This window comes from Mobula birostris, chromosome 25 (genome assembly GCF_030028105.1).
Source record: "Mobula birostris isolate sMobBir1 chromosome 25, sMobBir1.hap1, whole genome shotgun sequence".
Taxonomy (NCBI): domain Eukaryota; kingdom Metazoa; phylum Chordata; class Chondrichthyes; order Myliobatiformes; family Myliobatidae; genus Mobula; species Mobula birostris.
The window spans coordinates 39,510,545-39,536,758 of record NC_092394.1 but is presented as its reverse complement, the minus strand read 5'-3'; the positions used below and the strand labels follow the sequence as shown (position 1 = coordinate 39,536,758).

General features: G+C 45.0%; 1 protein-coding gene across 2 annotated transcripts in view; it reads right to left on the bottom strand.

Annotated features, from left to right (window-relative positions):
- The window catches only part of limk1a (LIM domain kinase 1a), a 60,914-nt gene extending 35,530 nt beyond the window's left edge, over nucleotides 1-25,384 (bottom strand). Inside the window, exons 1-2 of one of the 2 annotated variants that reach the window (XM_072242981.1) lie at nucleotides 25,062-25,384; nucleotides 24,534-24,630 (exon numbers count right to left, since the gene is read on the bottom strand). In XM_072242981.1, the coding sequence (XP_072099082.1) occupies nucleotides 24,534-24,630; nucleotides 25,062-25,119 (155 nt within the window). In that variant the 5' untranslated portion in view covers nucleotides 25,120-25,384. Of the gene's footprint in view, nucleotides 1-5,220; nucleotides 5,283-24,533; nucleotides 24,631-25,061 lie in introns of those variants that run through there. The other variant, XM_072242982.1, reaches the window with a different exon arrangement.
- Nucleotides 25,385-26,214: the final 830 nt, after the last annotated feature.

Here is a 26,214-nt window from a genome sequence, read left to right as displayed (position 1 = left end):
GAAGCCACACTCAGGTTGGAGGAACAACACCTTATATTCCGTCTGGGTAGCCTCCAACCTGATGGCATGAACATCGACTTCTCTAACTTCTGCTAATGCCCCACCTTCCCCTTGTACCCCATCCATTATTTATATACACACATTCTTTTCCTCGCTCTCCTTTTTCTCCCTCTGTCCCTCTGACTATACCCCTTGCCCATCCTCTGGGTTTCCACCCCCCCTTTCTTTCTCCCTAGGCCTCCTGTCTCATGATCCTCTCGTATCCCTTTTGCCAATCAACTTTCCAGCTCTTAGCTCCGTCCCTGCCCCTTCTGTCTTCTCCTATCATTTTGGATCTCCCCCTCCCCCTCTCAAATCTCTTACTAGCTCTTCCTTCAGTTAGTCCCGACGAAGGGTCTCAGCCCGAAACGTCGACTGTATCTCTTTCCAATAAATGCTGCCTGGCCTGCTGCGTTCACCAGCAACTTTTATATGTGTTGCTTGAAAAATAAATATTTCAACTTTTGGGGGAAAAACAACGGGAGGGGAAGTTAAAGGAACAAACTATTACCAATATTTGATGAGAAGGAAACAAGACAGTCAAGAAGAATAAAAGTAGAAACTGAATATACGTCAGATGATTAGTGAATCCACAAACAGAACAAAGGGATGAATAAATTATACAGGTCATACAGGGTGTGGATTGTGTCAGTCGGCAAACAATAGTTGTCAATCCAGACGTTTCTTTTCAAAAGGAAGAGCAGCAGAGGAAAACAAAACGTTCACTCACCACCTTTCAAAGCTCCACGATCAGACAGAGGATACTATCAGGAAGAGAGGGCCTCAGTTATTGGGAGAGGTTGGCCAGGTCATTCCAAGAATGTAGGAGAATGTGGTGGGTGTAATTCGGAAGGGCACAGATAAAGTAGACCATATCACGGAAGTCCAAAACAAAGGGATGCAAATTTAGGGTGAGAAGGGGAAGGTTTAAATACAATTATAAAAGGTAAAATTTTCACAGAGGGTGATGAGTAGCTCCCAGAGTACATTGTTCAAGCAGGTACAGGAGTATCATTTAAGTACTTGCATCGTTACGTGGAGGGGCAGGGCTTAGATGGATGTGGGCTAACACAGGAAATGGTTGAGTAATAGGTCAGCATGGACTTGTTGGGCTGAAGGGCTATTTTTACTATATTTGCTTTATGACTCAAAAATATGACAGCTTGAACAAAAATACCACCACTCTCAAGAACAGCTTCTATTCTGCTGTCGTAAGACTATTGGTAGTTAATGATAAAAATTTGACCTCACAATCTGCCTCGTTATAGCCTTGCACCTTATTCTCGACCTGAGCCACACTTTCTCTGTAGTCTTCCCACAGCATTCACTATTGTTCTTGCTTTTCCCTCATACTACCTTAACGTACCTCCAAGAGGACTACAACCTTGTCATAGGGTTTGGAGGCTTGCGTGCCTCAATGACCCGGCAAGCTACATAGGCTGTAGTCAGGACCTTGTGCTTTGGCTCTTGGTGAGGTGACCCATGCCAAACAGGTCAAAGAGTAGAGGCCAGACTAAGAGAGACCCACTGGTCCTCCAGGTTCAGGGGTTCAGCTCAGGGCTGGTAAAAAAAAAAAAAAAAAATTGTTATAGAAAAAGCAATGAAGAATCCTTCTGTACAGAGATGGAGGATCTTCATTGCTGCCCTAAAAAACAGTGGTGTGTAATGGGCAGCGAAAAATAAACCTTAATCTACTCATATCTTGAAATGATCTGTATGGCTGGCTTGTAGGACTCGAGTTTTTCCCCACGTGGCATTAATAAAGCCGATTTCTGGTGGTTACGTAGAACTTCACTGCTGTCACAACATGACAGATGAAGATGCCAACTGAATGTGAAACATGGGGCGCCGTGGCAGTGTAGTGGTTGGCACAACGTTTTATAGTACCAGTGACCTGGGTTCATTTCCCGCTGCTGTCTGTCAGGAGTTTGTACGTTTTCCCTGTGACTGTGTGGGTTTCCTCTGGGTTCCTCCCACGGTCCAAAGATGGACCGGATGGCAGGCTAATTGGTTATTTTAAACTGCCCTGTGACTAGACTAGGGTTAAAACAGGGGTTCCTGGGCTACGAGCTACAAGGGCCAATGCTGCTCTGTGTCTCAACAAACTAAATAAAATCTTCTGAGTTCACCTTTGTGCGGTGATGATATAAATGGAAGCCCTGCTTTGTGGCCAATGCACCCAACCACAACCTGCAAATAAGCTTGTGCCCTTTCTGAGAAAGCACGGCTAAAAGAATGTACGACTGTGGTTTGGGCCAAACCAGCCCTGTGAAAGGAAAAAGAGAAGAGTCACTGAGTAGCTCGGCTCTGCACACAGTGGGACGGCGGCACTGACGCACATTCAACGCCCTCTGCAATCCCATAATGCAAAGGGACCCAGAAGGGGAATATTTCCACACAGTGGATGATGGGTACATGGAACAAGCTGCCAGGAGAAGTGGCAGAAGTGTTCTGAACATTGCAGCTGTACCCACACCTAGTCAGGATCCGAAGACACACTACAACAAAGGCTGAAAAAGGTAAACAGAACTCGGATCCACATCATCATGTGCCAGTTTCCAACCGTCTAAAATCGAGGAGAAGCCTTGCTACAGTGGAGGAACTACCGCACGGAACATCCCCCCAAACATACAGGATTGACCTCTGGCAACAAACAGAAGCCAGAACCCCACCAAACAATACAGCGCCAGACCCCACAGAAATGTTAGCAGACGGGGCACTGCTTGACAGACGGAAGTGGCGCACTCTCAACAGAGCGAGAGCGGGAGTTTGTAGGACGGGAGACAATATGGTGAAGTGGGGTTTAAAGACCAGCGAATCCTGTGAGTGTGGCGAAAGGGTGCAGAACACCAAACACGTTCTGCGCAACTGCCCACTCTCACCTGATCTAGCTGACACTGACCTGCTCAACATCAACCAAACAAGACTGGAGTGGCTGGCTGTCTGCTGTGACAAGCTATGATGTTGACCTAGTCAGGTACAAAGATAGGAAAAGTTTGAAGGTTTATGGGCCAAAAGCAGGCAAATTTGACCTGGTTAGGTAGAAAACTGGGGATGGCATGAGCGAATGGGTTGAAATGCCTATTTCTGTGCTGTATAACCCTAAAATGGAAGGAATACAGGTAAGCTGAACCATCACTGCCAGGAGTTACCAATGGCCAGACAGCAGGCACAAAAACTCCTTTGTTTTATAATGCCTTTAATATATCAGAAAAGTCCCGACTTCAGATTGTAAAAGGAAGACAGATTAAAGGAAATATAATTACGCGAAATTCTGCGGGGGGGGGGGGGGGAGAGAAGGGTGGTGGAATCCAAAGCAGAACACACACAAAATGCTGGAGGAACTCAGCAGATCAGGAAGCATCTATGGAAAAGAATAAACAGTCACCCTTTCAGGCTATATTAGTGCCCAAATGTTTGGTTAAGAATGGGAGTAAGTTTAGTGAAGGATATCTAGTAGAGGAGATCCAGACAGCTGCCAGCAGGACCAGGCCGGAGCACAAGCGCAAGAAACTTAAGTTGGAAAAGCAAGCGTCTGGGATGGGAGTGTGAACTTTATGTTAGAGGGCAGCATTATAAGGATACAATACAGTCAACAAAGATGGAAATATTACACAAAATGCTGGAGGAACTCAGCAGGTCAGGCAACATCCAAGTAGGGGAATAAATAAGTCGACGTTTTGGGCCGAGACGCTTCAGCGGGTCTGAAAAGGAAAGGGCCAGAAGGCAGAATAAGATGGGGGCGGGGGGTGGGAGGGGAAGGAGTACAAGCTGGCAGGAGATCGATGGAAGAGCTGAAAGGGTGAAGAAAGGAATCTAGTAGGAGAAGATAGTGGCTTTAGGAAAAAAAAGGGAAGGAGGGAATTGAAGGAAGGGAGGTGATGGGGAGGGGAGGAGAGGGGGCGGGAAGGTAACCAGAATGTAGAATGGAAAAAGAGGTAGCGGGGCAGCAAATACTGGAAGTTAGAGAAATTGATATTCATGTATCAGGTTGGAAGCTACCCAGGTGGAATATGAGGTGTTGTTTCTTCCACCTGAGCTTGCCCTCATTGCGGTAGAAGAGGCCGCCATGGTCATGCATGTCAGGATGGGAACAGGAAGTCAAAGTGAAGTGGGTGGACATCGGAGACCACGTCTTTTGTGGTGGAAGGGCAAAGGTATTCGACAAAGCAGTTGCGATCATGATGAGTCAACGATGGGAATAACTTCTGGGCAGAATGGAGAGCTGGGCAGCAAGTGGGCGGTGGAGACTATATTGTTTAGTATGGATGGATGAGTAGAAAGCACTAGATACAGCAAAGGGGACCTGCTGGAATGGCAGTGGGTGCAGCTACTAGGTGGCGTAAAGAACAGCAAACCTGGTCCAGTATAGAGTGGGATATGTCCAGGGCTGCTCACAGGCAGGGGTGATACACGTGGGCTTGCTGGGATGAGTGACAAGGCCCAAGGATAACAGACGCAACTTTCCCAAGAATTGGCAGATTAGTTTGTTAACTCTATGATTAAGTGCTATGAGGATTGTGGAGGCAGATTCATGGTTTGGCACTCTAGCTGACTTCTTTTCTTATCCAACCATCAGACATTAATCTGTACTAAAGGAATTCAGCAAGGAAAGGGGTTGAAGACTGGAACAGGGGAATGAGGACTGGGTAAGGATTAAGAAACAGCAACCCCTTATTTCCCAAGCAACTATAGGCCATCAGACTCATTCAAATATACTTCTAAATTAGGTTCACAACTTTAGAGAAACTTTGCGTACCCTTAACAATTCCCCTTCATTGTAATGGAATCCAGCAAGTTCTCTGTTGGGACACAGTATGTGTGTACAAGTGTCATTGTGTAATGTTAGGTGCAGTACTGATGGACGTAGGTCTGCCACTATCGAAGATGAAAAATTACACCGCACATTAACGAAAGTGCCTCAGCAGGATGCTAGAAATCAATATACTCCAAACAAAAGGACCTTATTGTCCTGCCAACTACGTCAGAAGTGAAATTCTACCATAACCAATTCTCAAGGCTGGGAAATACACCTACAGCAGAGACTAGCTGGGAAAAGGCTCGGGAGACGCGACACCGAGGTGACAACCTCACCGAGGTTCACATCAGCGTTCACGGTCAACCAATATAACTGGCTTCCCAGCGTTAAAAGGGGATAAACTTGGCAGCTTTACCACTCACCTCTTCCCAGAGTTCGAGCAGCGGACTCTGTAGTAGCGGGCTAACATTCTCCAACAGTTCTCCAAACCTCTGGCCAAAGCACAGCAGTATCTCATCGTTTTTTAAAACAAACTCCAGTCTGCAAGCATCTGAATAGGCTTGCAGATACTGCCGGTATCCAAAATTAGCCGCCCTACCATGTACCAGAATTGCTAATGACATCACTGAAAAGCACTGAGACACAAGTCAGCCTACTTCCTGTTCCAGCCCACGAGGGGAGAATGAATGGGGTGGGGACGGGAACCACTGAACTGTACACCTGACACCACAGCTAGCAGAAGCGTCAGCTGCATTTTCACATTTCTGTGACAATTCCTTTCCGACATCAAGGAGGAATTGGTTTTGGGAAGTTAATAGCATGGTAGCAGAAGAGAATCACAATGACAGCGACAGCTTGCACAATTTTCTTTTGTTATTTTGCTGCACCTTCTCCCATCTGCGACAGTCACCTTCAGAACACAGCCCTGAACTCCACTCACATTCGTACAAAATCTCCTGACGCTGTCTGATCCAGCTGTTCAAAACACCAGGGCTGGTGAGAATGTTTTGTATTTGCAAGCTTGTGACCAGTGGCGGGGGAAGGGGTTGGTGGGCGCAGATCGAAGTGGAAATTGTCAGACGACGATGAAGCAGCAGGCGGGATGTCATGTGATCAAACTTCCAGAGACATTCTGTCTGAATTTTGAAACCAAGTGATCTGGTCTTTATTAAACAGCAGCACCCACTCTGTCCAAATCTGAATAGCAACACCCATTTTGTATTTAATCATCACCCCAATATTGACGATTCTGTGGAGTGCTTCTCTTTCCACAGAAGTCACTCAACCTGCTGAAAACTTCCAGCATTTTTGCTTTTTGTTTCAGATTTCCAGCATCAAGACTTTGTTTAACCTTCAGTTCCTGACACTCAACAGCATACAGGACAGCCTTCATTCACATACAGCATAAGTTAGCACGCAGCAGTTATTCACCCTCTCATGACCCATCTATTGAAAATTATGCTCCTTTGTACTTTGTCTACATCAGGTACATGATTAAATTATTAACTCCTTCTCAGTCAATTTATGTAAGCAATCTTAACAGCTCAATTAAAAACATTTCCCTCAAACAAGGACATAGAATTCCTGGTCTACCTATTCTCAAATCTCTTGAGCAATTGAATTAATATATTCCTAAATAAATAGAACATATTAAAGTCAACTGATCTCTGCCCACACTTCACGCACTATTGCAATTTTAAAATCGCTCACGAAATGCTGGAGGAACTCAGCAGGCCAGGCAGCAGCTACGGAAGACAGTAAATAGTTGACGTTCCGGGCCAAGATCCTTCATTAGAACTCGATGAAGGGTCTTGGCCCAAAACGTCGACTGTTTATTTTTTCCATAGACACTTCCTGGCCTGCTGAGTTCTTCCAGCATTTTTTTATGTGTTGTTTTGGATTTCCAGCATCTGCAGACTCTCTTGTGTTTAAAACCACTCTCGTTTGATGCTGCTCCAAACATTTTCTTTAAAGGAAAATTGGATGCCTTAAAGCACCAGGGCTGCTCCATTTTGATCATGAATAAACAAAGTTGCTGAATTCAGTAGACAATTGAACCCAAGTTTGAAACATCTGACTGTTGCAGACACCATTCCATGTTTCTGTGATTCAGTTCCAAGGGAAAAGCTAATGAAATCTAAAATAGAACTGCATGGTACTTTTTTATGTCAACATGATGAAAGAGAAATCAATTTCCCTCCAGGCTGGTACATGATAATGGCTATTTCACATAATGAGATATAGTGCACCACCCTGGAAATTTGATTAGGCAATTCCAGTGTCATAAGGCGTTGTGTGCGGAAGTACAGGACGACATTACTTCCTGTGTGATGCTCCTCTGAGCCTCGGAGAAGTGAAACCACAATAATTTGGAACAACTGCCACTCCTAGGGCAACAGGATCCACCCCTACAACAAATGAACAATTAGAAAATCTACAGTTGCTGGAAATTCAAGAACAGAAAACACTGTCAGGTAGCAATTGTGGAGAAAGGAAAGGGGTTAATATTTAGGATCAGAAACCTTCAGATCTTTAAAAAGGTATAATAAAATTGCAGAGAATATAGAGAAAAAGACAGGCGAGACAAAATCTATGCCTGTTTGAGCAAGGTAGTCAGGTCAAATATTCTTTTCTGTTACATGTCCGGTGTGGTGGGTGTGTCTGTTAATTCTAATAGAATACATTGCTAAATATATAACACACTGCAGTCTCTACCGACATTTAAAAAGTGTAATTTTACTTGTGTTTTTCTCTCTCCGTTAGTATAGCCTGAGCCGCTGAACACATGCCACAGTCCTGCTATTAACAAAAGCATGACCATCCTCTAAATGCCCACATTATCCTATTTCACTGAATCACACTCTCTCTCTATCCTCATTCTTACCCCCTCTAACTATCCACCCCTCCCACCACCCTCATTGTAACTTAAAACTTTTTTTTTAAACAGTAAGTCTCCCTTTCAATTGTCTTCTCAGCCCTGACAGTATCATATAAATGATATGGGTATTATTATATTGAATATAAATCAATTCTTGATTTTATTCAGCCGTATGTTGTGTTAAGGGAAAGAAAAGGAACAATATCAAACAATAGTTTATCACAGTGCAGTGAATTCATAATAATGTGCCTTTTAATCACTGTATATTTAGATTCTGAAATATAACGTTAACTTTCTAGTCACAGGAAAATGATTCAGAAACTATGTCAAGTGACCTTGTGACTTCTGGCAAAATACATCAGCCAACATAAAAAGGTGACTTGTGTTTTCTACTTGTTGCCTAAATCAGGTTTTCTAAGTTTTATTAGAAGGTTTTGGTTAATTGTTAAAGCCATTCAAAATCTACAGAATTCACATTTTCTGGTGCCTGTGGATCCATGAATCTACTGGGCCAGAGGGTTGTCCTGGGGCTAGAGGGGTATCTGTCTGTGTGCTTGTTTTCCCATAAAGGGTCTTGCACCCAAAACCTTTTTATGCTTCTTCACCGCCCCCCCCCCCCCCGCCCCACACAAGCTGTTGACCCGCAGTGTGCTTTCAGCATTTTCTGCCTTCATTTCTTATTTCTCAGGGCTGGACTGGAAATTACGACTCCACATCACTGCACCATTTCCACCCTGCCCCGCTGTAACCACTTGACTCCTGTGCTCCTCTCGCTGCTATCAGGTAGAAGGTACAAGAGCCTCAGGACTCGCACCACCAGGTTCAGGAACAGTTACTACCCCTCAACCATCAGGCTCTTGAACAAAAGGGGATAACTACACTCACTTGCCCCATCATTGAAATATTTCCACAATCAGTATTCTCACTTTTAAGGACTCCCTCATTATCTCATGTTCTTGTTATTTATCACTTCTGTCAAAAAGTAATTTCAGGTTGTGCCATGTTACAGCAACTGATTCTCTTGCTCACCCCCCACAGATGCTGTCCCATGTACTGATCATTATAAGAATTCTTTAATTTTAGTTCAATAAGAATATTGATCCTCACTGTTTTTTATATGCCAATGTCTTCGTTTGTCATCCAGTTACACCTCTCCCACACAGATCAGTTGGGATTAAGAGGCCTTCAACACCCTGCCTTGGTCTCCATCCTACCACAGACATCCCCTTTCTTCTCTCCACCTCTTCCTTCTCTGCAACTTAAAACAAATTTACTTTCTCACTGTTCTAGTTCTGAAACATCAGCCTTAGTAGCGTCTATCGACAGAAATAATCTGATTATCTCCAGCAATTCTTATTCGCACTCTTAGAACCTGTAGTCTTTGCTTTACTAACCTAGAATGTTTTCACAGAGACACAAAGTTCAATGAGCTACAATGCAATCTAAATTACATCTTGCAGTTAAGATAAAATGCTTTACATCATTGTGATAAACTATAAAATTGTATACATCTCTTGAGTCTCAGAATTGCTCCGTAATATTCAGCAATACCACGCCACATGCTGAATTTAGAGTAGTGTTTGATCGAAGAACCTTACATTCATCAGTGATTCATAATATCCAACTCTGGCACACACAAGGTCAGATTATAGATCTGTATTGCAAATTAACCTGATACATTGACTACACACCAAATCCCCAGTGCCATCCAAATGTTCAGCTATGCAGTATCGAGGAACAGATGAGATACAGCAGCACATCTATGATTTGTTAACTATGTGTAATTAGTACTTCAACATAACTACATCCAACATATCAGCTGACTCTTAACGCATACGTATTGGTACAATTACATAAAGCGAAAGTTACACATATGCCAATTCATCACTTGTGCAATGATTTTACTCAAATTACCCCCACACTTAAAGTATTTTCACTGTAGCCCTGCAATTCAAAAATTCACTTTGGATATACACAAAACACGGAAGCAATTATGAATATGAAGGAAAATAACCATGCAAATTCAGCAGCATGTGTGAAGACAGCAATCATCTACAGATTTTAAAATTCAGAGATGAGAGTTTTCAAATGTAAAGAAAGTGAGGAAGGAAAGAAAGGAACAAAACACAATTTGATAAATCACATTTAATCTCGGGATTACTGCCTGTGCCACGCGACAGTGAGAGTAGGAATGCGATGAGGTGGAGGATAAATGCGTGGCTGAGGGGTTGGAGCAGGGGGCAGGGATTCAAGTTTTTGGATCATTGGGACCTCTTTTGGCGCAGGCGTGACCTGTACAAAAAGGACGGGTTACACTTGAATCCTAGGGGGACCAATATCCTGGCAGGGAGATTAGCGAGGGCTACTGAGGTGACTTTAAACTAGAATGGTTGGGGGATGGGAATCAAATTAAAGAGGCTAGGCGTGAGGAGGTTAGTTCACAACAGGGGGATGGGAACCAGTGCAGAGAGACAGAGGGGTGTAAAGTGAGGGTAGGAGCAAAAAGTACTAAGTAAAAGTGGCAGGCCGACAAATCCAGGGCAAGCATTAAAAAGGGCCACTTTTCAACATAATTGTATAAGGGCTAAGAGAGTTGTAAAAGAGCGCCTGAAGGCTTTGTGTGTCAATGCAAGGAGCATTCGTAATAAGGTGGATGAATTGAAAGTGCAGATTGTTATTAATGATTATGATATAGTTGGGATCACAGAGACATGGTTCCAGGGTGACTAAGGATGGGAGCTCAACGTTCAGGGATATTCAATATTCAGGAAGGACAGACATGAAGGAAGGGGAGGTGGGGTGGCATTGCTGGTTAAAGAAGAGACTAACGCAATAGAAAGGAAGGACATAAGCCGGGAAGATGTGGAATCGATATGGGTAGAGCTGTGTAACACTAAGGGGCAGAAGACGCTGGTGGGAGTTGTGTACAGGCCACCTAACAGTAGTAGTGAGGTCGGAAATGGTATTAAACAGGAAATTAGAAATGTGTGCAATAAAGGAACAGCAGTTATAATGGGTGACTTCAATCTACATGTAGATTGGGTGAACCAAATTGGTAAAGGTGCTGAGGAAGAGGATTTCTTGGAATGTATGCGGGATGGTTTTTTGAACCAACATGTCGAGGAACCGACTAGAGAGCAGGCTATTCTGGACTGGGTTTTGAGCAATGAGGAAGGGTTAATTAGCAATCTTGTCGTGAGAGGCCCCTTGGGTAAGAGTGACCATAATATGGTGGAATTCTTCATTAAGATGGAGAGTGACATAGTTAATTCAGAAACAAAGGTTCTGAACTTAAAGAGGGGTAACTTTGAAGGTATGAGACATGAATTAGCTAAGATAGACTGGCAAATGACACTTAAAGGATTGACGGTGGATATGCAATGGCAAGCATTTAAAGGTTGCATGGATGAACTACAACAATTGTTCATCCCAGTTTGGCAAAAGAATAAATCAAGGAAGGTAGTGCACCCATGGCTGACAAGGGAAATTAGGGATAGTATCAATTCCAAAGGAGAAGCATACAAATTAGCCAGAGAAAGTGGCTCACCTGAGGACTGGGAGAAATTCAGAGTTCAGCAGAGGAGGACAAAGGGCTTAATTAGGAAGGGGAAAAAAGATTATGAGAGAAAACTGGCAGGGAACATAAAAACTGACTGTAAAAGCTTTTATAGATATGTAAAAAGGAAAAGACTGGTAAAGACAAATGTAGGTCCCCTACAGACAGAAACAGGTGAATTGATTATGGGGATCAAGGACATGGCAGACCAATTGAATAATTACTTTGGTTCTGTCTTCACTAAGGAGGACATAAATAATCTTCCAGAAATAGTAGGGGACAGAGGGTCCAGTGAGATGGAGGAACTGAGGGAAATACATGTTAGTAGGGAAGTGGTGTTAGGTAAATTGAAGGGATTGAAGGCAGATAAATCCCCAGGGCCAGATGGGCTGCATCCCAGGGTGCTTAAGGAAGTAGCCCAAGAAATAATGGATGCATTAGTGATAATTTTTCAAAACTCGTTAGATTCTGGACTAGTTCCTGAGGATTGGAGCATGGCTAATGTAACCCCACGTTTAAAAAAGGAGGGAGAGAGAAACCGGGGAATTATAGACCCATTAGCCTAACGTCGGTGGTGGGGAAACTGCTGGAGTCAGTTATCAAAGATGTGATAACAGCACATTTGGAAAGCGGTGAAATCATCGGACAAAGTCAGCATGGATTTGTGAAAGGAAAATCATGTCTGACGAATCTCATAGAATTTTTTGAGGATGTAACTAATAGAGTGGATAGGGGAGAACCAGTGGATGTGGTATATTTGGATTTTCAAAAGGCTCTTGACAAGGTCCCACACAGGAGATTAGTGTGCAAACTTAAAGCACACGGTATTGGGGGTAAGGTATTGATGTGGATGGAGAATTGGTTAGCAGACAGGAAGCAAAGAGTGGGAATAAACGGGACCTTTTCAGAATGGCAGGCGGTGACTAGTGGGGTACCGCAAGGCTCAGTGCTGGGACCCCAGTTGTTTACAATATATATTAATGACTTGGATGAGGGAATTAAATGCAGCATCTCCAAGTTTGCGGATGACACGAAGCTGGGTGGCAGTGTTAGCTGTGAGGAGGATGCTAAGAGGATGCAGAGTGACTTGGATAGGTTGGGTGAGTGTGCAAATTCATGGCAGATGCAATTTAATGTGGATAAATGTGAAGTTATCCACTTTGTTGGCAAAAATAGGAAAACAGATTATTATCTGAATGGTGGCCGATTAGGAAAAGGGGAGGTGCAACGAGACCTGGGTGTCATTATACACCAGACGTTGAAAGTGGGCATGCAGGTGCAGCAGGCGGTGAAAAAGGCAAATGGTATGCTGGCATTTATAGCGAGAGGATTCGAGTACAGGAGCAGGGAGGTACTACTGCAGTTGTACAAGGCCTTGGTGAGACCACACCTAGAGTATTCTGTGCAGTTTTGGTCCCCTAATCTGAGGAAAGACATCCTTGCCATAGAGGGAGTACAAAGGTGGTTCACCAGATTGATTCCTGGGATGGCAGGACTTTCATATGAAGAAAGACTGGATGAACTGGGCTTGTACTCGTTGGAATTTAGAAGATTGAGGGGGGATCTGATTGAAACGTATAAAATCCGAAAGGGATCGGACAAGCTAGATGCAGGAAGATTGTTCCCGATGTTGGGGAAGTCCAGAACCAGGGGTCACAGTTTGAGGATAAAGGGGAAGCCTTTTAGGACCGAGATTAGGAAAAACTTCTTCACACAGAGAGTGGTGAATCTGTGGAATTCTCTGCCACAGGAAACAGTTGAGACCAGTTCATTGGCTATATTTAAGAGGGAGTTAGATATGGCCCTTGTGGCTATGGGGATCAGGAGGTATGGAGGGAAGGCTGGGGCAGGGTTCTGAGTTGGATGATCAGCCATGATCATAATAAATGGCGGTGCTGGCTCGAAGGGCCGAATGGCCTACTCCTGCACCTATTTTCTATGTTTCTATTTGTGCAGTATGATAAACCACATTATAAGAGAGAAATATGATGAGCATGGAAACAGAACATGCACATTTCCAGTAGGTTTACTATTCAAAACTGTTGAACTTGATGTTGAATCTAGAAAGCTGATGTATTGGATGGACCTCAGGAATCATGAAAATTTAAGACAGACACAGGTCAATCATCCCAGTGTCCACACCAACCAAAAATGATGTCAGTCTCCAGCTTCTGTACCACTGACCCACAGGATATGGCTCATCCAGGGATCTTCAGGCAGCGGGCCCCATATTCCAGCACTCACAGTGAGTAACTTCAGCTCCCCTCTAATCTTCCTCTGCTGTCCGTTAACACCACTGACGTTTAGGGCAGCAATAAAGGTCCCCCATCTCTGGCGGTGTGCAATTCCCGGGTGGGGACTCAGGAATACCGTTGCACTCAGATCTAGAAGAATTCTTCATTGCTGTTTCCGTAACAATTTTGTTTTACCGGTCAGGATTGTTAGCCCTGAGCTGAACCCCGCCCCCGCTGAACCTGAAGGACCGGCGAACCACTCTTAGTCTGGCCTCTACTCTTTGACCTGTTTGGTTTTGGTGACCGTACCAAAGCATAAGGCCCTGACTCCTGCCAACACCGCTCTCTGGGTCATTGAGGCACGCAAACCTCCAAACCCCAAGACAAGGTTGTGGTCCAGCTGGAAGCCTCTCTGATCCTTTTACTAAACTACTTAAACCTATGCTCCTTACTCACTGACCTCTCTGCAAAGGGCCATAGGTCCCTTCCACTTATCACTGAGGTCTCTCAATTTTAATACACACAAGTTGAAACTCCCTCTGTTCTGATATAAACCTCAGAGGCAGGCTTAGTCCATAACTCAAGTTCTAACAAAGTTCCCATGAATCTCTGCAACCTCTCTAGTGCTACCACATCCTTCATTTGGTGTGGTGACCGGAAGTGGCCAGACTTAAAGACTGAACTAAAGTGTTTCACAGTCATTTACATCGTTATTTTTCAAATAAAAGAGACTACATTTGGAACACCAAACTTATAAAGAGTGCAAATAATCACTGGTCCACCTTTAAAGGATTTTGGGATCCTGGATGGCAAAGCAGTTTTTTTTTGGGGGGGGGGGGAAGAAAGGCAAGAGATACATTTCCTAATGATTGGGAACACCATGGGAAAAGGCTTGGTAATGCTGCTAACTGGGCAAAACAGCTTCCCAGAAAGAATTGTTCCCTCAGAATACAGGGCAGGACAGGAAGGGAAATGTGTATTTAGCAGTAGTAAATTGCAAGGACTGGAAACTATCCGGAAGAGATTGAGGGGAACCTTTTCCTAGCTGTGGACAGACCTTGTTAGCTATTAAGGGAGGGAGTAATTAAAAGATATAATCCATCAGATATATTTCTGTGGGAGCTCAAAACAGATGTGAAGATAAAAACCGGGGCAAAGGAATGGACTTTCAGGAAGTGGAGGGTTGGAAGTGTAGACAGGAAAAGCTGTAGGAACCAGTGGGTTTGTAGAAGATACTGGTCACTAATTCATCCTTTGAAATATGGAAGAAAGAAGAAAAAGAGTCAGATGAAAGATGCAAAGGTCAGGGTAGGAGGGAAACGGGCAAAGGAAATTCCCCAGCATAAGCAACAGGAAGTGAAAATGATAGTCAATGAATCTGAAAGAGGGCAGGGGACCAGAATCAGACTGAAACCAAGAGTGACTGTCACTGACCTCATCTCCAGAAATCCCCCCTCACAACCTCCATCCTAACCACGCACACGGTCTCCATCACCAGCTTCTTAGGATCCACAAGTAATCCATCACCTATCTATCCTGCCCAACTTTGTGTTATTTCAGGTTTCTAACATTTTTATAGAATTTTTTGCCCCACCCTCTTTCAACACATTTAAGGGATTCTGGTATATACAGATACTGGCCTAGGGTCCAAAAGCAGGGGAGCTACCTTGAACATATGTTAAACATTGTTCAGCTACAACCAGAATGTTGCATCCAATTTTGATCACCTAACTTTCGGGAGTAACTTTGAACATGAAGCTCCCAGAGGGGGAATTCAGAAAACACTTACTATATTAGTTTCAGAGATAAATATCACATAGACAGACAGGGCCACCTCTGAGCCTTCAGACCTTAGTCCCAAACTCTCAGACACTGAACCCCCAACCTTCAGTCCTCGAGCCAGATTTGCAGACAGTGGGCCTCCGACCTTTCAGACAAGCCAACCTAGGCGCTTCGACCTTTGGGCCTTTACCTCCAGACTCTCCAACTTTGGGCTGCTACTTCCGGACTCACTGAGGTGCGAGTGGGTGGGAAAAGGACATACCGCTGCTTGTGTTATTCTGCTGAGCACCGTGAGCATGCCATGTTGACACCTGAATGTGCAGCGACACTTACGAGCTGCCCCAAGAACTTGGGTGCACTGTATGTTAACACAAACGATATACGTCTCTATATGTTTCGATCTAGATGTGGAAAAAATAAATATGAATCTGAATCTAAAGATACAGTACACTGTTAATTGTAAGACTCTTAACATAAGAAACAGGAGCAAGCGTAGGCCTCTGGCCCATCAAGCCTACTTCACTATTCAATAACATTATGTCTGATCTGGCCACAGACTCATCTCTACCTACCTGCCTCTTCTCCATAACCTTTAATCTCCTTACTATGCAAACATCTTGCCAACCTTGTCTTAAATATATTTACTGAGGTACCCTCCACTGCTTCATTGGGCAGAGAATTCCACAGATTCACCACTCTCCGGGAAAAGCAGTTCCTCATCTCCACCCTAAATCTACTCCCCCCGAATCTTGAGGCCATGTCCCCTAGTTCTAGTAGGGGACAATGTTGATTGAACAGAGGGATCTTGAGGTCTAACCCCATAGCTTCCTAAAAGTGGCTGCCCAGACTGATAAGGTGGTAAAAAAAAAAGACATGCTTGCCCTTATTAGTCGAGGAATTGAGTTCAAAAGGTGGGAAGATACTTTGCAGATTTATAAAGCTCTAGTTAGGCTGCATCTGAAGTACCGCATAAAGTTCTGCTCACCCATTATTACAGGGTTCCCCAACTTTTTTTATGCCATGGACCATTAAACAAGGGATCTGTGGACTCCAGGTTGGAACCCCTGCATTCTAGGAAGGATATTGAAGTTTAGGAAATGGTGCAGAAGACGTATACCAGCGTGCCGCATGGAGTAGAGATCATCGGTTGTGTTCTCTGGAGTGGCAGAGGCTGAGGGGAGATTTATAAAAGATTACGAGAGGCATAGATAGCGTAGACAGCCAGTATCTTTTCCCCCAGGGTTGAGATGCTTGCACTTAAGGTGGGGAGGGCTAAGTTCAAAGGAGATGCTCAGAGCAAGTTTGTTTTCTTTCCAATGCAGAGTGGTGAGTACCCCAGGAATGAGCCGCCTGGGGTGACGGTAGAGGCATATATAGTCGGAGCACTCAAGATGCTCTCAGATAGGCACACAAATGTACAAGAAATGAAAGGATATGGACTTTTTGTAGGCAGAGGGATTAGTTCAGTCGGCCATTTGACTGCTAATTTCATTAGTACAGCCGAAGGACCTGTTCCTAGGCTGTACTGTTCTATGAGAAGGTTCGACTAGAGAAACTGAAGTTTCTCTTGCAGCATAGAACCTTAGAGACTCAAAAGTGTACAAGATCCTGACTGGTTTTGATTGGACCCATTTAATGACTCGTTCAAAGGCAAGGATGGATGGGCTTAAAATTATTGTCTTCGATAAGACATGCAACTATCAGAATTGATCAGCACTTCAACATCAGACTTCCAAACGTACACAAGGAAAAGGCTCTTGAGAGGAAAAACTGCAGGAACACAGAAAATGGAAAGGACAGGACTAGCTCTCCTCTCAGCCTTGAATCATCTGGACAATAGTAATACCAACATCAAACTGCTGTTTATTGATTACAGCTCAGTTTTCAACACAATTGTACCCTCAGTTCTAATCAACAAGCTCCAAAACCTGGGCCTCTGTACCTCCCCCTGCAACTGGATCAGTGTCAGCATCTCTGAGGATCTATCCCGAGCCCAACATATTGATGTAACTACGAATTAGGCATAACAGCAGCAACATTTGATTAGGCGTTTGAGGGGAATTGGTATTTCACCAAGGACACTTGCAAATTTCTACAGTAGGGAGCATTCTAACTGGTTGCATCACCAGCCGGCATGGAGGGGCTATTGCAGAGGATCAGAAAAAAAGCTGCAGAAAGTTGTAAGCTCAGCCAGCTCCATCATGGGCACCAGCCTCTCCAGCACCTTCAAAAGGCGATGCCTCAAAAAGGCATCATCCATCATTAGGGACCCCCATCACCCAGGACATGCCCCCTTCTCATTGCTGCCATCAAAGAGGCAACACAGGAGCCTGAAGACACACACTCAACATTTCAGGAACAGCTTCTTCCCCTCCACTATTAGATTTCGGAATGGACAATGAACTACGAACCTACGACCACGCTCGCAGTATTTTCTTTCTTTTCCTCTCTTTTTAAACTATTTATTTTATCTCTTAAAAAAATATGCTTCTTATTATACTTATCATTGAGCGTTGCAAGTACTGCTGCTGCAAAACAACAAATTTCATGACATATGCAGTGATACTAAACCTGATTCTGGTTCTGTTCTATGACCAGGCATTGACCCAATGGACTCCTTCTGTGTCATAACAATTTGCAGCATCTCCAACTCTTTAAAAGGCAATGACCGCGAGATCGCTGGCAAGTAAAATGGAGGAACCAGCAGTGTTCAGGAGGACACAGAATGAATATCGGGAATACAGTACTCTCTGTTTCACGGAGACACGGTTATACGAGCAAATCCTGGATTCCAATGCTACTGTGAATGGGGTTCTAATGCTATGAACAGACAGAATTGACCTACAGTATGGTAAGAGGAAGAGAGGTGGCTTGCTGTGCTTGTGATGGTGTAATCCTGGTCACATTTCTATGATAGAATGAATCTGCAGTCCAGACATCGAACTGCTTGCTGTGAGTTTGCGTCCGTTTTACCTACCGTACGAATTCAGCCACACCACGCTGCTTGTTGTCTACATTCTGCCTTCCCGACACAGTCCTGATGCTGTGTGTGACGTCGTACACACTACCATTATGAGACTCCGGGCTCAACACCCCAATGCATTCATTGCAGTATCGGGAGACTTCAACCATGTTTCTCCCTTGACAAACCTACCCACCTTCAATCAGTTTGCCAAGTGTCATACAAGAGAACATTGGATCTCTTGCGTGCAAATGTTAAAGATACATACAGCTCCACGGCTCTCCCCCAACTCGGAAGATCAGATCACAACCTGGTTCACCTCATGCCCTTGTACAAGCCCAAAGTACAGCAACAGCTACCGCGAATATAGTAAAGAAATGGTCTCCAGAGGCTATCGAGGCCTTGAAGGACTGCTTTGAGGTTATTGACTGGAATGTGCTTTGTGAACCATATGGGGAGGACATTAATGGACTTACTGATTGCATCACTGGCCCTTGAACTTCTGTGTGGACACTGTAATGCCATCGAGGACTGTTTACTGCTTCCCGAACAACAAACCATGGATCACTGGTGATCTGAGGGCTCTTCTCAACCACAAAAAGAGAGCCTTTAGATCAGGAGATAGGGAGGAATTGAAACACGTGCAGAGGGAGCTAAAGGAGAAGATCAAGGAGGCTAAAGAGGAATACAGGAGAGAGCTGAAGAACAGGCTTGGGCAGAGTAACACAGGAGGTGTGGAGAGGCATGAAGAACATCACTGACTTCAATCAGCCTAGCTGTAGAACCTCAGAAGGCAGCGTGAATGGGCTTCAATAGGTTTGACAATTACCCTCCTATTTACACCCCTCTCAGCACATCACTCCAGGTGCCGAGGCATCCAATGCTCCCTCAGCATCAATGCCCCCCTCCTCCCTCATCCCCCCCTCCAGTTCGACATGTGGATGAACAACACAGGCTACCACTGTCCACACCCCTCCTTTCACTGCATCCATCCGCACCTCCACATAACAACTGCTACCGTCCCGATATTCACCCCCCCAGCCCCCTCCTTCCACCAACTCCCCAGTCCTCATGGACTCACCTTCACCACTGAGCAGGTGAGAAGGGCTCTGGGGAAACTCAGACATGGCAAAGCATTGGGACCGGATGGTGTGAACCCCAGGGTCCTGAAGGAGTTTGCTCAGCAGCTGTGTGTATTCTCCAGTGCATTTTCAATCTGAGTCTCAGCCTGTAAAGTCCCGACTGTGTGGAAAACAACATGTGTGGTCCCAGTACCCAAGAAGGGCCAACCAAAAAGTCTTGAATGGTTAACACCCAGTGGCCCTGACCTCACACATCATGAAGACCCTAGAGAGGCTGGTCCTGACTCACCTCTTACCCCAGTCAGCTCAGCCCTCAACCCTCTGCAGTTTGCCTACCAGGAGCATGTTGGAGTTGGTGATGGTGTCATCTATCTGCTGAACAGAGCCTACTACCATTTGGATACACAGGGCAGTACGGTGAGGATCATGTTTTCTGATTTCTCAACTGCCTTCAGTACCATAAGCCCTCATTGCTGGGGGAAAAGCTCCATTCAATGCAGGTTAGCACTTCCATTGTATCCTGGATAATGGACTACCTGGCCGGCAGACTACAGTCTGTGCGGCTTCAGAGCTGTGCGTCAAACATGGCTACAAGCAGCACTGGGGCCCCAAAGGGGACTGTATTGGCTCCCTTCCTGTTTAACTTGTATACCTCAGACTTTAGATACAACACTGAGTCATGTCATCTGCAGAAATCTTCTATGACGACTCGGCAACAGTTGGGTGTATAAAGGGAGGACGGGAGGATGAATACAGGACCCTGGTGGAGGACTTTGTCAAATGGTGCAAGCTGAATCATCTGCAGCTCAACATCAGTGAGACAAAGGAGATGGTGATGGACTTTAGGAAGACTAAGCCTGCACTGCTCCCTGCTACTATTGATGGTGTGGATGTGGTGAGGACCTACAAGTACCTGGGGGTGCACCTGGATGACAGACTTGAGTGGAGCACCAACACAGAGGCTGTGTACAAGGAGGACCAGAGTCGCCTCTACTTCCTGAGGAGACCGAGGTCCTTTGGAGTATGCAGGCTTCTCCTTCATGCGTTCTACCAGTCTGTTGTCACCCATACAATCTTCTACACGGTGCTGTGCTGGGGCAATGGCATCAACACAGGTGATGCCAACAGGCCAATAAACTGATCAGAAAGGCTGGCTCTGTTACAGGAGTCAAACAGTACACAATGGAGGCTGTGGTAGAACAAAGGACCCCATGGAAAATCCTGGCAATTCTGGACAGTGTTTCTCACTCTCTGCACACCACCTTGACTGAACAGAGGAGCACTTTTAGTAAAAGACTAAGACAACAGTGCTGCTCCAAAGAGTACTATATAAGGTCATTCTTACCCTCAGCCATTAGGCTCTATAATAAGCCAATCTATAGCCAGGGAAGTGATGACCCCTCCTCCTGTCAGACTGTTTGTGGTAACTTACCTTTTATTCTTTCTACTTCTCCAATAATATTTGTATATCTATGCACCTGTAATGCTACTGTGACACTGTAATCTCCTTTGGGGTCAATAAAGTATCTACCTTTATTTCAAAAGATCACCAGGAACCATATTCATGACCACTGCATAAACTTCCTCCCTCCCCATTTCTAGAATGTGCTTCCACTCCTCTATTTCTCAACCACATCTATTCTGGGAAAGCCACCTTTAAGTAGGACTTCTCAGAAATTCCTGCTTCCTCAACTAAGGAGTCCCCTTCACCAAGTGCTGTATACTTCAGTACTCTCCCCCTCCTAAACCTATGTTAACATATTCAATGGACTATCTTCTAAACCTTCAATGTGATGTCACCAGCATATATATTTTCATTTTCCCTTTTAGTAATCTAGAGCAACAATTCTCCTGTGGGACGATGTGATTCATATATGCACCATCCTCCATTTGCAGAGCCATCGTGGTGAAATTATAAGAGAAACAACACACACACATGCTGGAGGAACTTAGCGGCTATGAAGAGGAATAAACTCTCGATGTTTTGGGCAAAGACCCTTCCTCAGCACTGGATAGGAAAGCGGTAGAAGGCACAATAAGAGGGTGTGGGGAGGGGCAGCAGTATAAACTGGAAGTTGATAGATGAGATCAGGTGAGGGGGGGAATGAAGTAAGAAGCTGGGAGGAGATAGGTGGACGAAGGGGTTGCAGAAGAAGGAATCAAACATGGAAGAAAGGGAAGGAGGCGGCAAACCAGGACCATGGAATAAAGGCTCACCTATCACCTGCCCGCTTGTACTCTGCCTTCTTGCTGCTGCTTCTGTCCCGTTCCTTTCCCGTCCGGAGGAAGGGCCTCAGCCTGAAACATCGACCGTTCATTTTGCTGTTTGATCTGCTGAATTCCCAATCATTTCATGCGTTTTGCTCAATATTTCCAGCATCTGCAGAATCTTGTGCTCAGGAGATACAACATCTGCCCCTTCATCATCTCCCTCTCCACTGTGCAGTTCCAGTGTTTCTGGGAGAAACAGCATTTACTTGTACGCTTCAATTAGTCCATCCAATTCACTGCTGACAAGCTCTCCTCAGCGCTGAGATCAAAAGCACACCAGAGGACTGTTTCATGGAAACAGTGCCAATCAATTCACATCTGACCACAATCACCTGGAACTTTATTTTGCTGCCTTATTCTGACTTCGGCTCCCTGTGCAGTCTCAGAGCTCAACTTAACTCTGAGGATCAGCACCAGGCACAAATGAATCCCTTGGCTAGTGGCTTCCATTTGGCCGTTGAAATTAAAGCCCTGGACTCCCAGGCACGCAGTGTGGAACACACATCTCCAAGCCCCAACGACACATTCAGGGGGTTGATTCAGTCTCTATCTCCGGTATGTGAGCATCAGAGCAGGGCCCATTCTTACTGAGATTTCCCTCATTATGCTGGTGAAAGATTAATCTCCTCTGGGTCATCCCAGGCCAGACCAACTCCAGGATCCAAAAATATACCACCTTCAAAGGGGTGGCTACAAAGAGCTGGGAGGTAGTCAGGAAGGCGAGTTATTTGAAACCGAATTTAGATTTTATTTTGACATACGTCTCTCAGTTACCCTGATGCCCTTTATTTTCATTTCTTAAAATAATTTGATTGAATTAAGCGTTAGCAATGTCCCAGGCTTTCAGCAGGCATTAAAAAATTTGATGGCTGATTTCACAGAGGGCAAACCCCTGCTTCGAGCTGCATTTAGCTGGGGAGGTTTCAGGGAAGAGCTCACCCCTACAGTACCCAAGATCCACATTGCTACACTCCAGGGGACAGAGGGGCTGGAGAGACAAGCCCCCACCCACATTTTGCCCAGGAGGCAAGAACCCTTCCCCTACCCCAAACCATGTCCGAAGAGGTATGTAGCACACACAACTGGTCCAGGTAAGGGCAGGCATTTGGCTTTCTGGGTAGGGGTACGAGACACCAGATCAGGTTGACACTCCCCAGCAAATCCAATACACCTAAGCACAGTGCTCTCTTTGCCTTCCCCCTTACTGCACTCTTCCACTTTGCTGCTACCATCATCACTTCTGATGTTTTTATTTCTTCTGCCTTCCTCCCTCCCACAGACTCCTGTTCAGTCCCTCCTCTTTCGTTTTAAATCTTTTTATTGAATTAGTACACAAAAGGTAAAACATACAGCAACCAATGTTACGATATAAATATACAAGTAATATTAATACAAAAAAAATGCAAACAATGTAAGTTAGTTCTAAAATAACAAGGTAATGTAGTTGTATACTAATTTTCCATATATATCGATAAAGGAGAAAAAACCCCCAGAACCCCCCCCCAAAAAAACCCACTGTGCAACTAACCTACAAAGCAAAGCAATGGGCTAACTAGGTACAAAGTAGACTTCAACAGATTAAACAATCACGTCCTCAAACCCGACCTTCATTCCCTCCTCACTGCACATCAAAATGTATTTACCTCAACTCTTCCCAGCGCTGAATAAAGATGAATAATCAGATACGTTAACTTTGTTCCTTTTTCCCACAGAAGCCGAACACGCCGGTGTTCTCAGTTTTTATTAAAGAGCAATCAAGGATCTACCTTGAAGTTCCGATACAGGCAGCTGGAAGATATCACTATCAGTTTCCAAAACCCCATGACCGTGCAGAATCCCAATCAACAGAATCATTCAGCACAATCCTGCTCCACCGTTCAATGGGATCACCACTGATGAGCCCCACCTTCCAGTTTACACCCCATAATCTGTCCCCGCTTTAAATACAGTTGATAATTGGCCTCCAAAGCGCTCCAAGGAACAGAATTAAGAGTCATAGAAAAGTACAGCACAACAACAGAGCTTTTGGCCCATCTGGTCTGTCCAACCATTTAAGCTGCCTATTCCCGTCGACCTGCACTGGGACCACAGCCCTCCATATCCCTACTATTCGTGTACCTATCTAAATTTCTCTTAAATGTTGAAATCCAGCTGGCATGCACCACTTGTGCTGGCAACTCATCCCACACTCTCACTGCCCTCTGAGTGAAGAAATTTTCCCTCATGATGCCCTCAATCTTTTAACCTTTCACCCTTAACTTCTGGCTGTAGTTCCACCCAACCTCAGTGGGAAAAAGCCTGCTTGCATTTACCCTGTCTATACCCTCATAATTTTGTATACCTCTATCAATTCTCCCCTCAATTTTCTACATTCCAAGGAATAATCTTTTCTCATCGGAATCAGGTTTAATATCACTGGCATATGGCGTGAAATTTGTTAACTTAGCAGTAACTGCAGTACAATGCAATGCATGATAAATATAGAGAAAAATAAATAAAATTATATTAAATAAATTAAAAATTGTGCAAAAACAGAAAAAAAGTAGTGAGGTAGTGTTCATGGGTTCAATGTGCATTTACAAATCTGATGGCAGAGGGGAAGAAGCTGTTCCTGAATCTTATAACTCAAGTCCTCTAGATCCAACAACATTCCAAAGTCCTCATAGAAGAAAATCCTCATCTTTAGAGTGAAAAGGGTCTATTCTGAAACTATGTCCCTTGGTTTTAAGATTCCCTCAGAGCACAGTACACACTCTCACAATTATATTCCGTGTGATCCATCGACTAGGCAAAATGTGCTGTACTCCACGTACTGAACAGATGCTGTACACAGCATGTACCAACATACAGACAGTATTCAATACCGTACAAAATGTTCAAGGCAATTTACATATTTCTTTTTAGGAAAAAGTGGACAAGAATGCTAACACAGGGTACCGAACACAAAAGGGCAGGAGCTTGCGTGCCTACCTGAAGCAGTCGTTGTGCCAGTCCGTATTAAGAGCCTGAAGGTACTGACCATCATAGATGGACCGGCCACATCCCGCACAGCAAGGCAAACAACCCCCTGCAAAGCAAGGCAGCAATTTAACACACAACATAGCAAGTGAGCAACGTGCCCTTCTCTTGCCCACCGGCGGCAGGCCCGATGCATATACACACACACACACAACAACTCAACAACAGAAGGCCTGGGAGGGCAGATGATCCCAATTATAGGCACAAAGACAAAGCACAAAGCGGCCGGATGGTGCCCTGCCAAGGCCAAGCGCTCTGCTGCAGCCCGGCAATGCCGACAGACCCCCAGCTCGGGAGACGTTCTAGCCGGAGAGCGGTGGGCACCTCCAGAGTGGGTCAGCGCCACCATGCCCGGCAGCCAGCCGCTACGACGGGGCACGGGGCGGTGAACGGGATCAAGGGCAAACCGAGTCCGGTGGCAGCGGGCAGGGCGATGGAAGCCGTGCCCGCAGCCACACACACACACCCGTCCGTACCCACCCTCTTCCTCTCCCATTCGATCGTCCCTCCAGGTGCAGCACAGCAGCATCAACCACATCCACGCCCGACAGTCCTGACGCCACTAAAATCGGACTTGGTGTAGAACCGGACCCCCGGCCGCTGCTCCACTTTCCGCACTCGCACAGGCGGCGGCGGCCTGGCCCTGGCCGACCGCAGACTGCTCCGGGGACTCTTGTCTGGAAACTGTACGCAGCGCCCAGAACACGCAAACTCCCGCAGTAGGAGAATTAATCACAGTGCAATCCCAATCATAACAGTGCAGAGACAGCAATGCAACCCCGTAGCATTCTAGATGCACACTCCCTTGCAGCACTCCAGTCTACACTGGCGCATCCACTGCAGCACTCCTGTGTACACCAGTGCACCCCCTGTAATATTATGGATGTAGGCGCTGTATTTGTTTTCCCGGTTGTAAATGCACACTGAATACCCTTGCTGTTACCTTTGAGGTTAGAATTACATTCCCACGATCACATTATAATTACATGGATTTCTTTTTTTTATTTTCAGTAAAAATTGCATTCACGTTACATTTTAGGTACAAGGACATTCCCAGGGAAGTCTGAAAGGTCACGAAAATGAACAATTCATCACACTCTAACTCCGGTAACGACACTAATCACTTTGTAATGGGAGGTTTAGGATGTAGTCAATTAGTCGTCAAGTGCAAAGTCTCTTGAAAGATGTTGTCCTTCTAAATCACTTACTTGAAGCTATGGTAAATGAAGCTGAATGCTTCCTGAACATGTTCAGCTGCTTCTGCTTATTGCAGACGGACGCTGAAGCCGTTAACTTGATTGCTTACTTGTATTTGTTAGACAAGGTCAAATAAACCAGTGTTTCCAATACAAAACAAGAAAGAGACATAACGGAAAAATGAAAATACTGGAACAACTCAGGTCAGGCATCATTTATGGAAAGTGAAACAGTTAATGGTGTGGGATTGATGGGAGGAATCCTTCATCTAAACTGGTTCTCAAAGAAGAGGGGGGAGAAGATGGTGGCACCACGGCAGTGCGCGCGGCCTCTCCGGTGAATGATATCTGTAATCTGTCAAGTAGGGGACCGTGCACAATTCTGATTTGATGGAGATGGACGTGAGAGTACGGACGAACATCTGAAGAAACTTCTG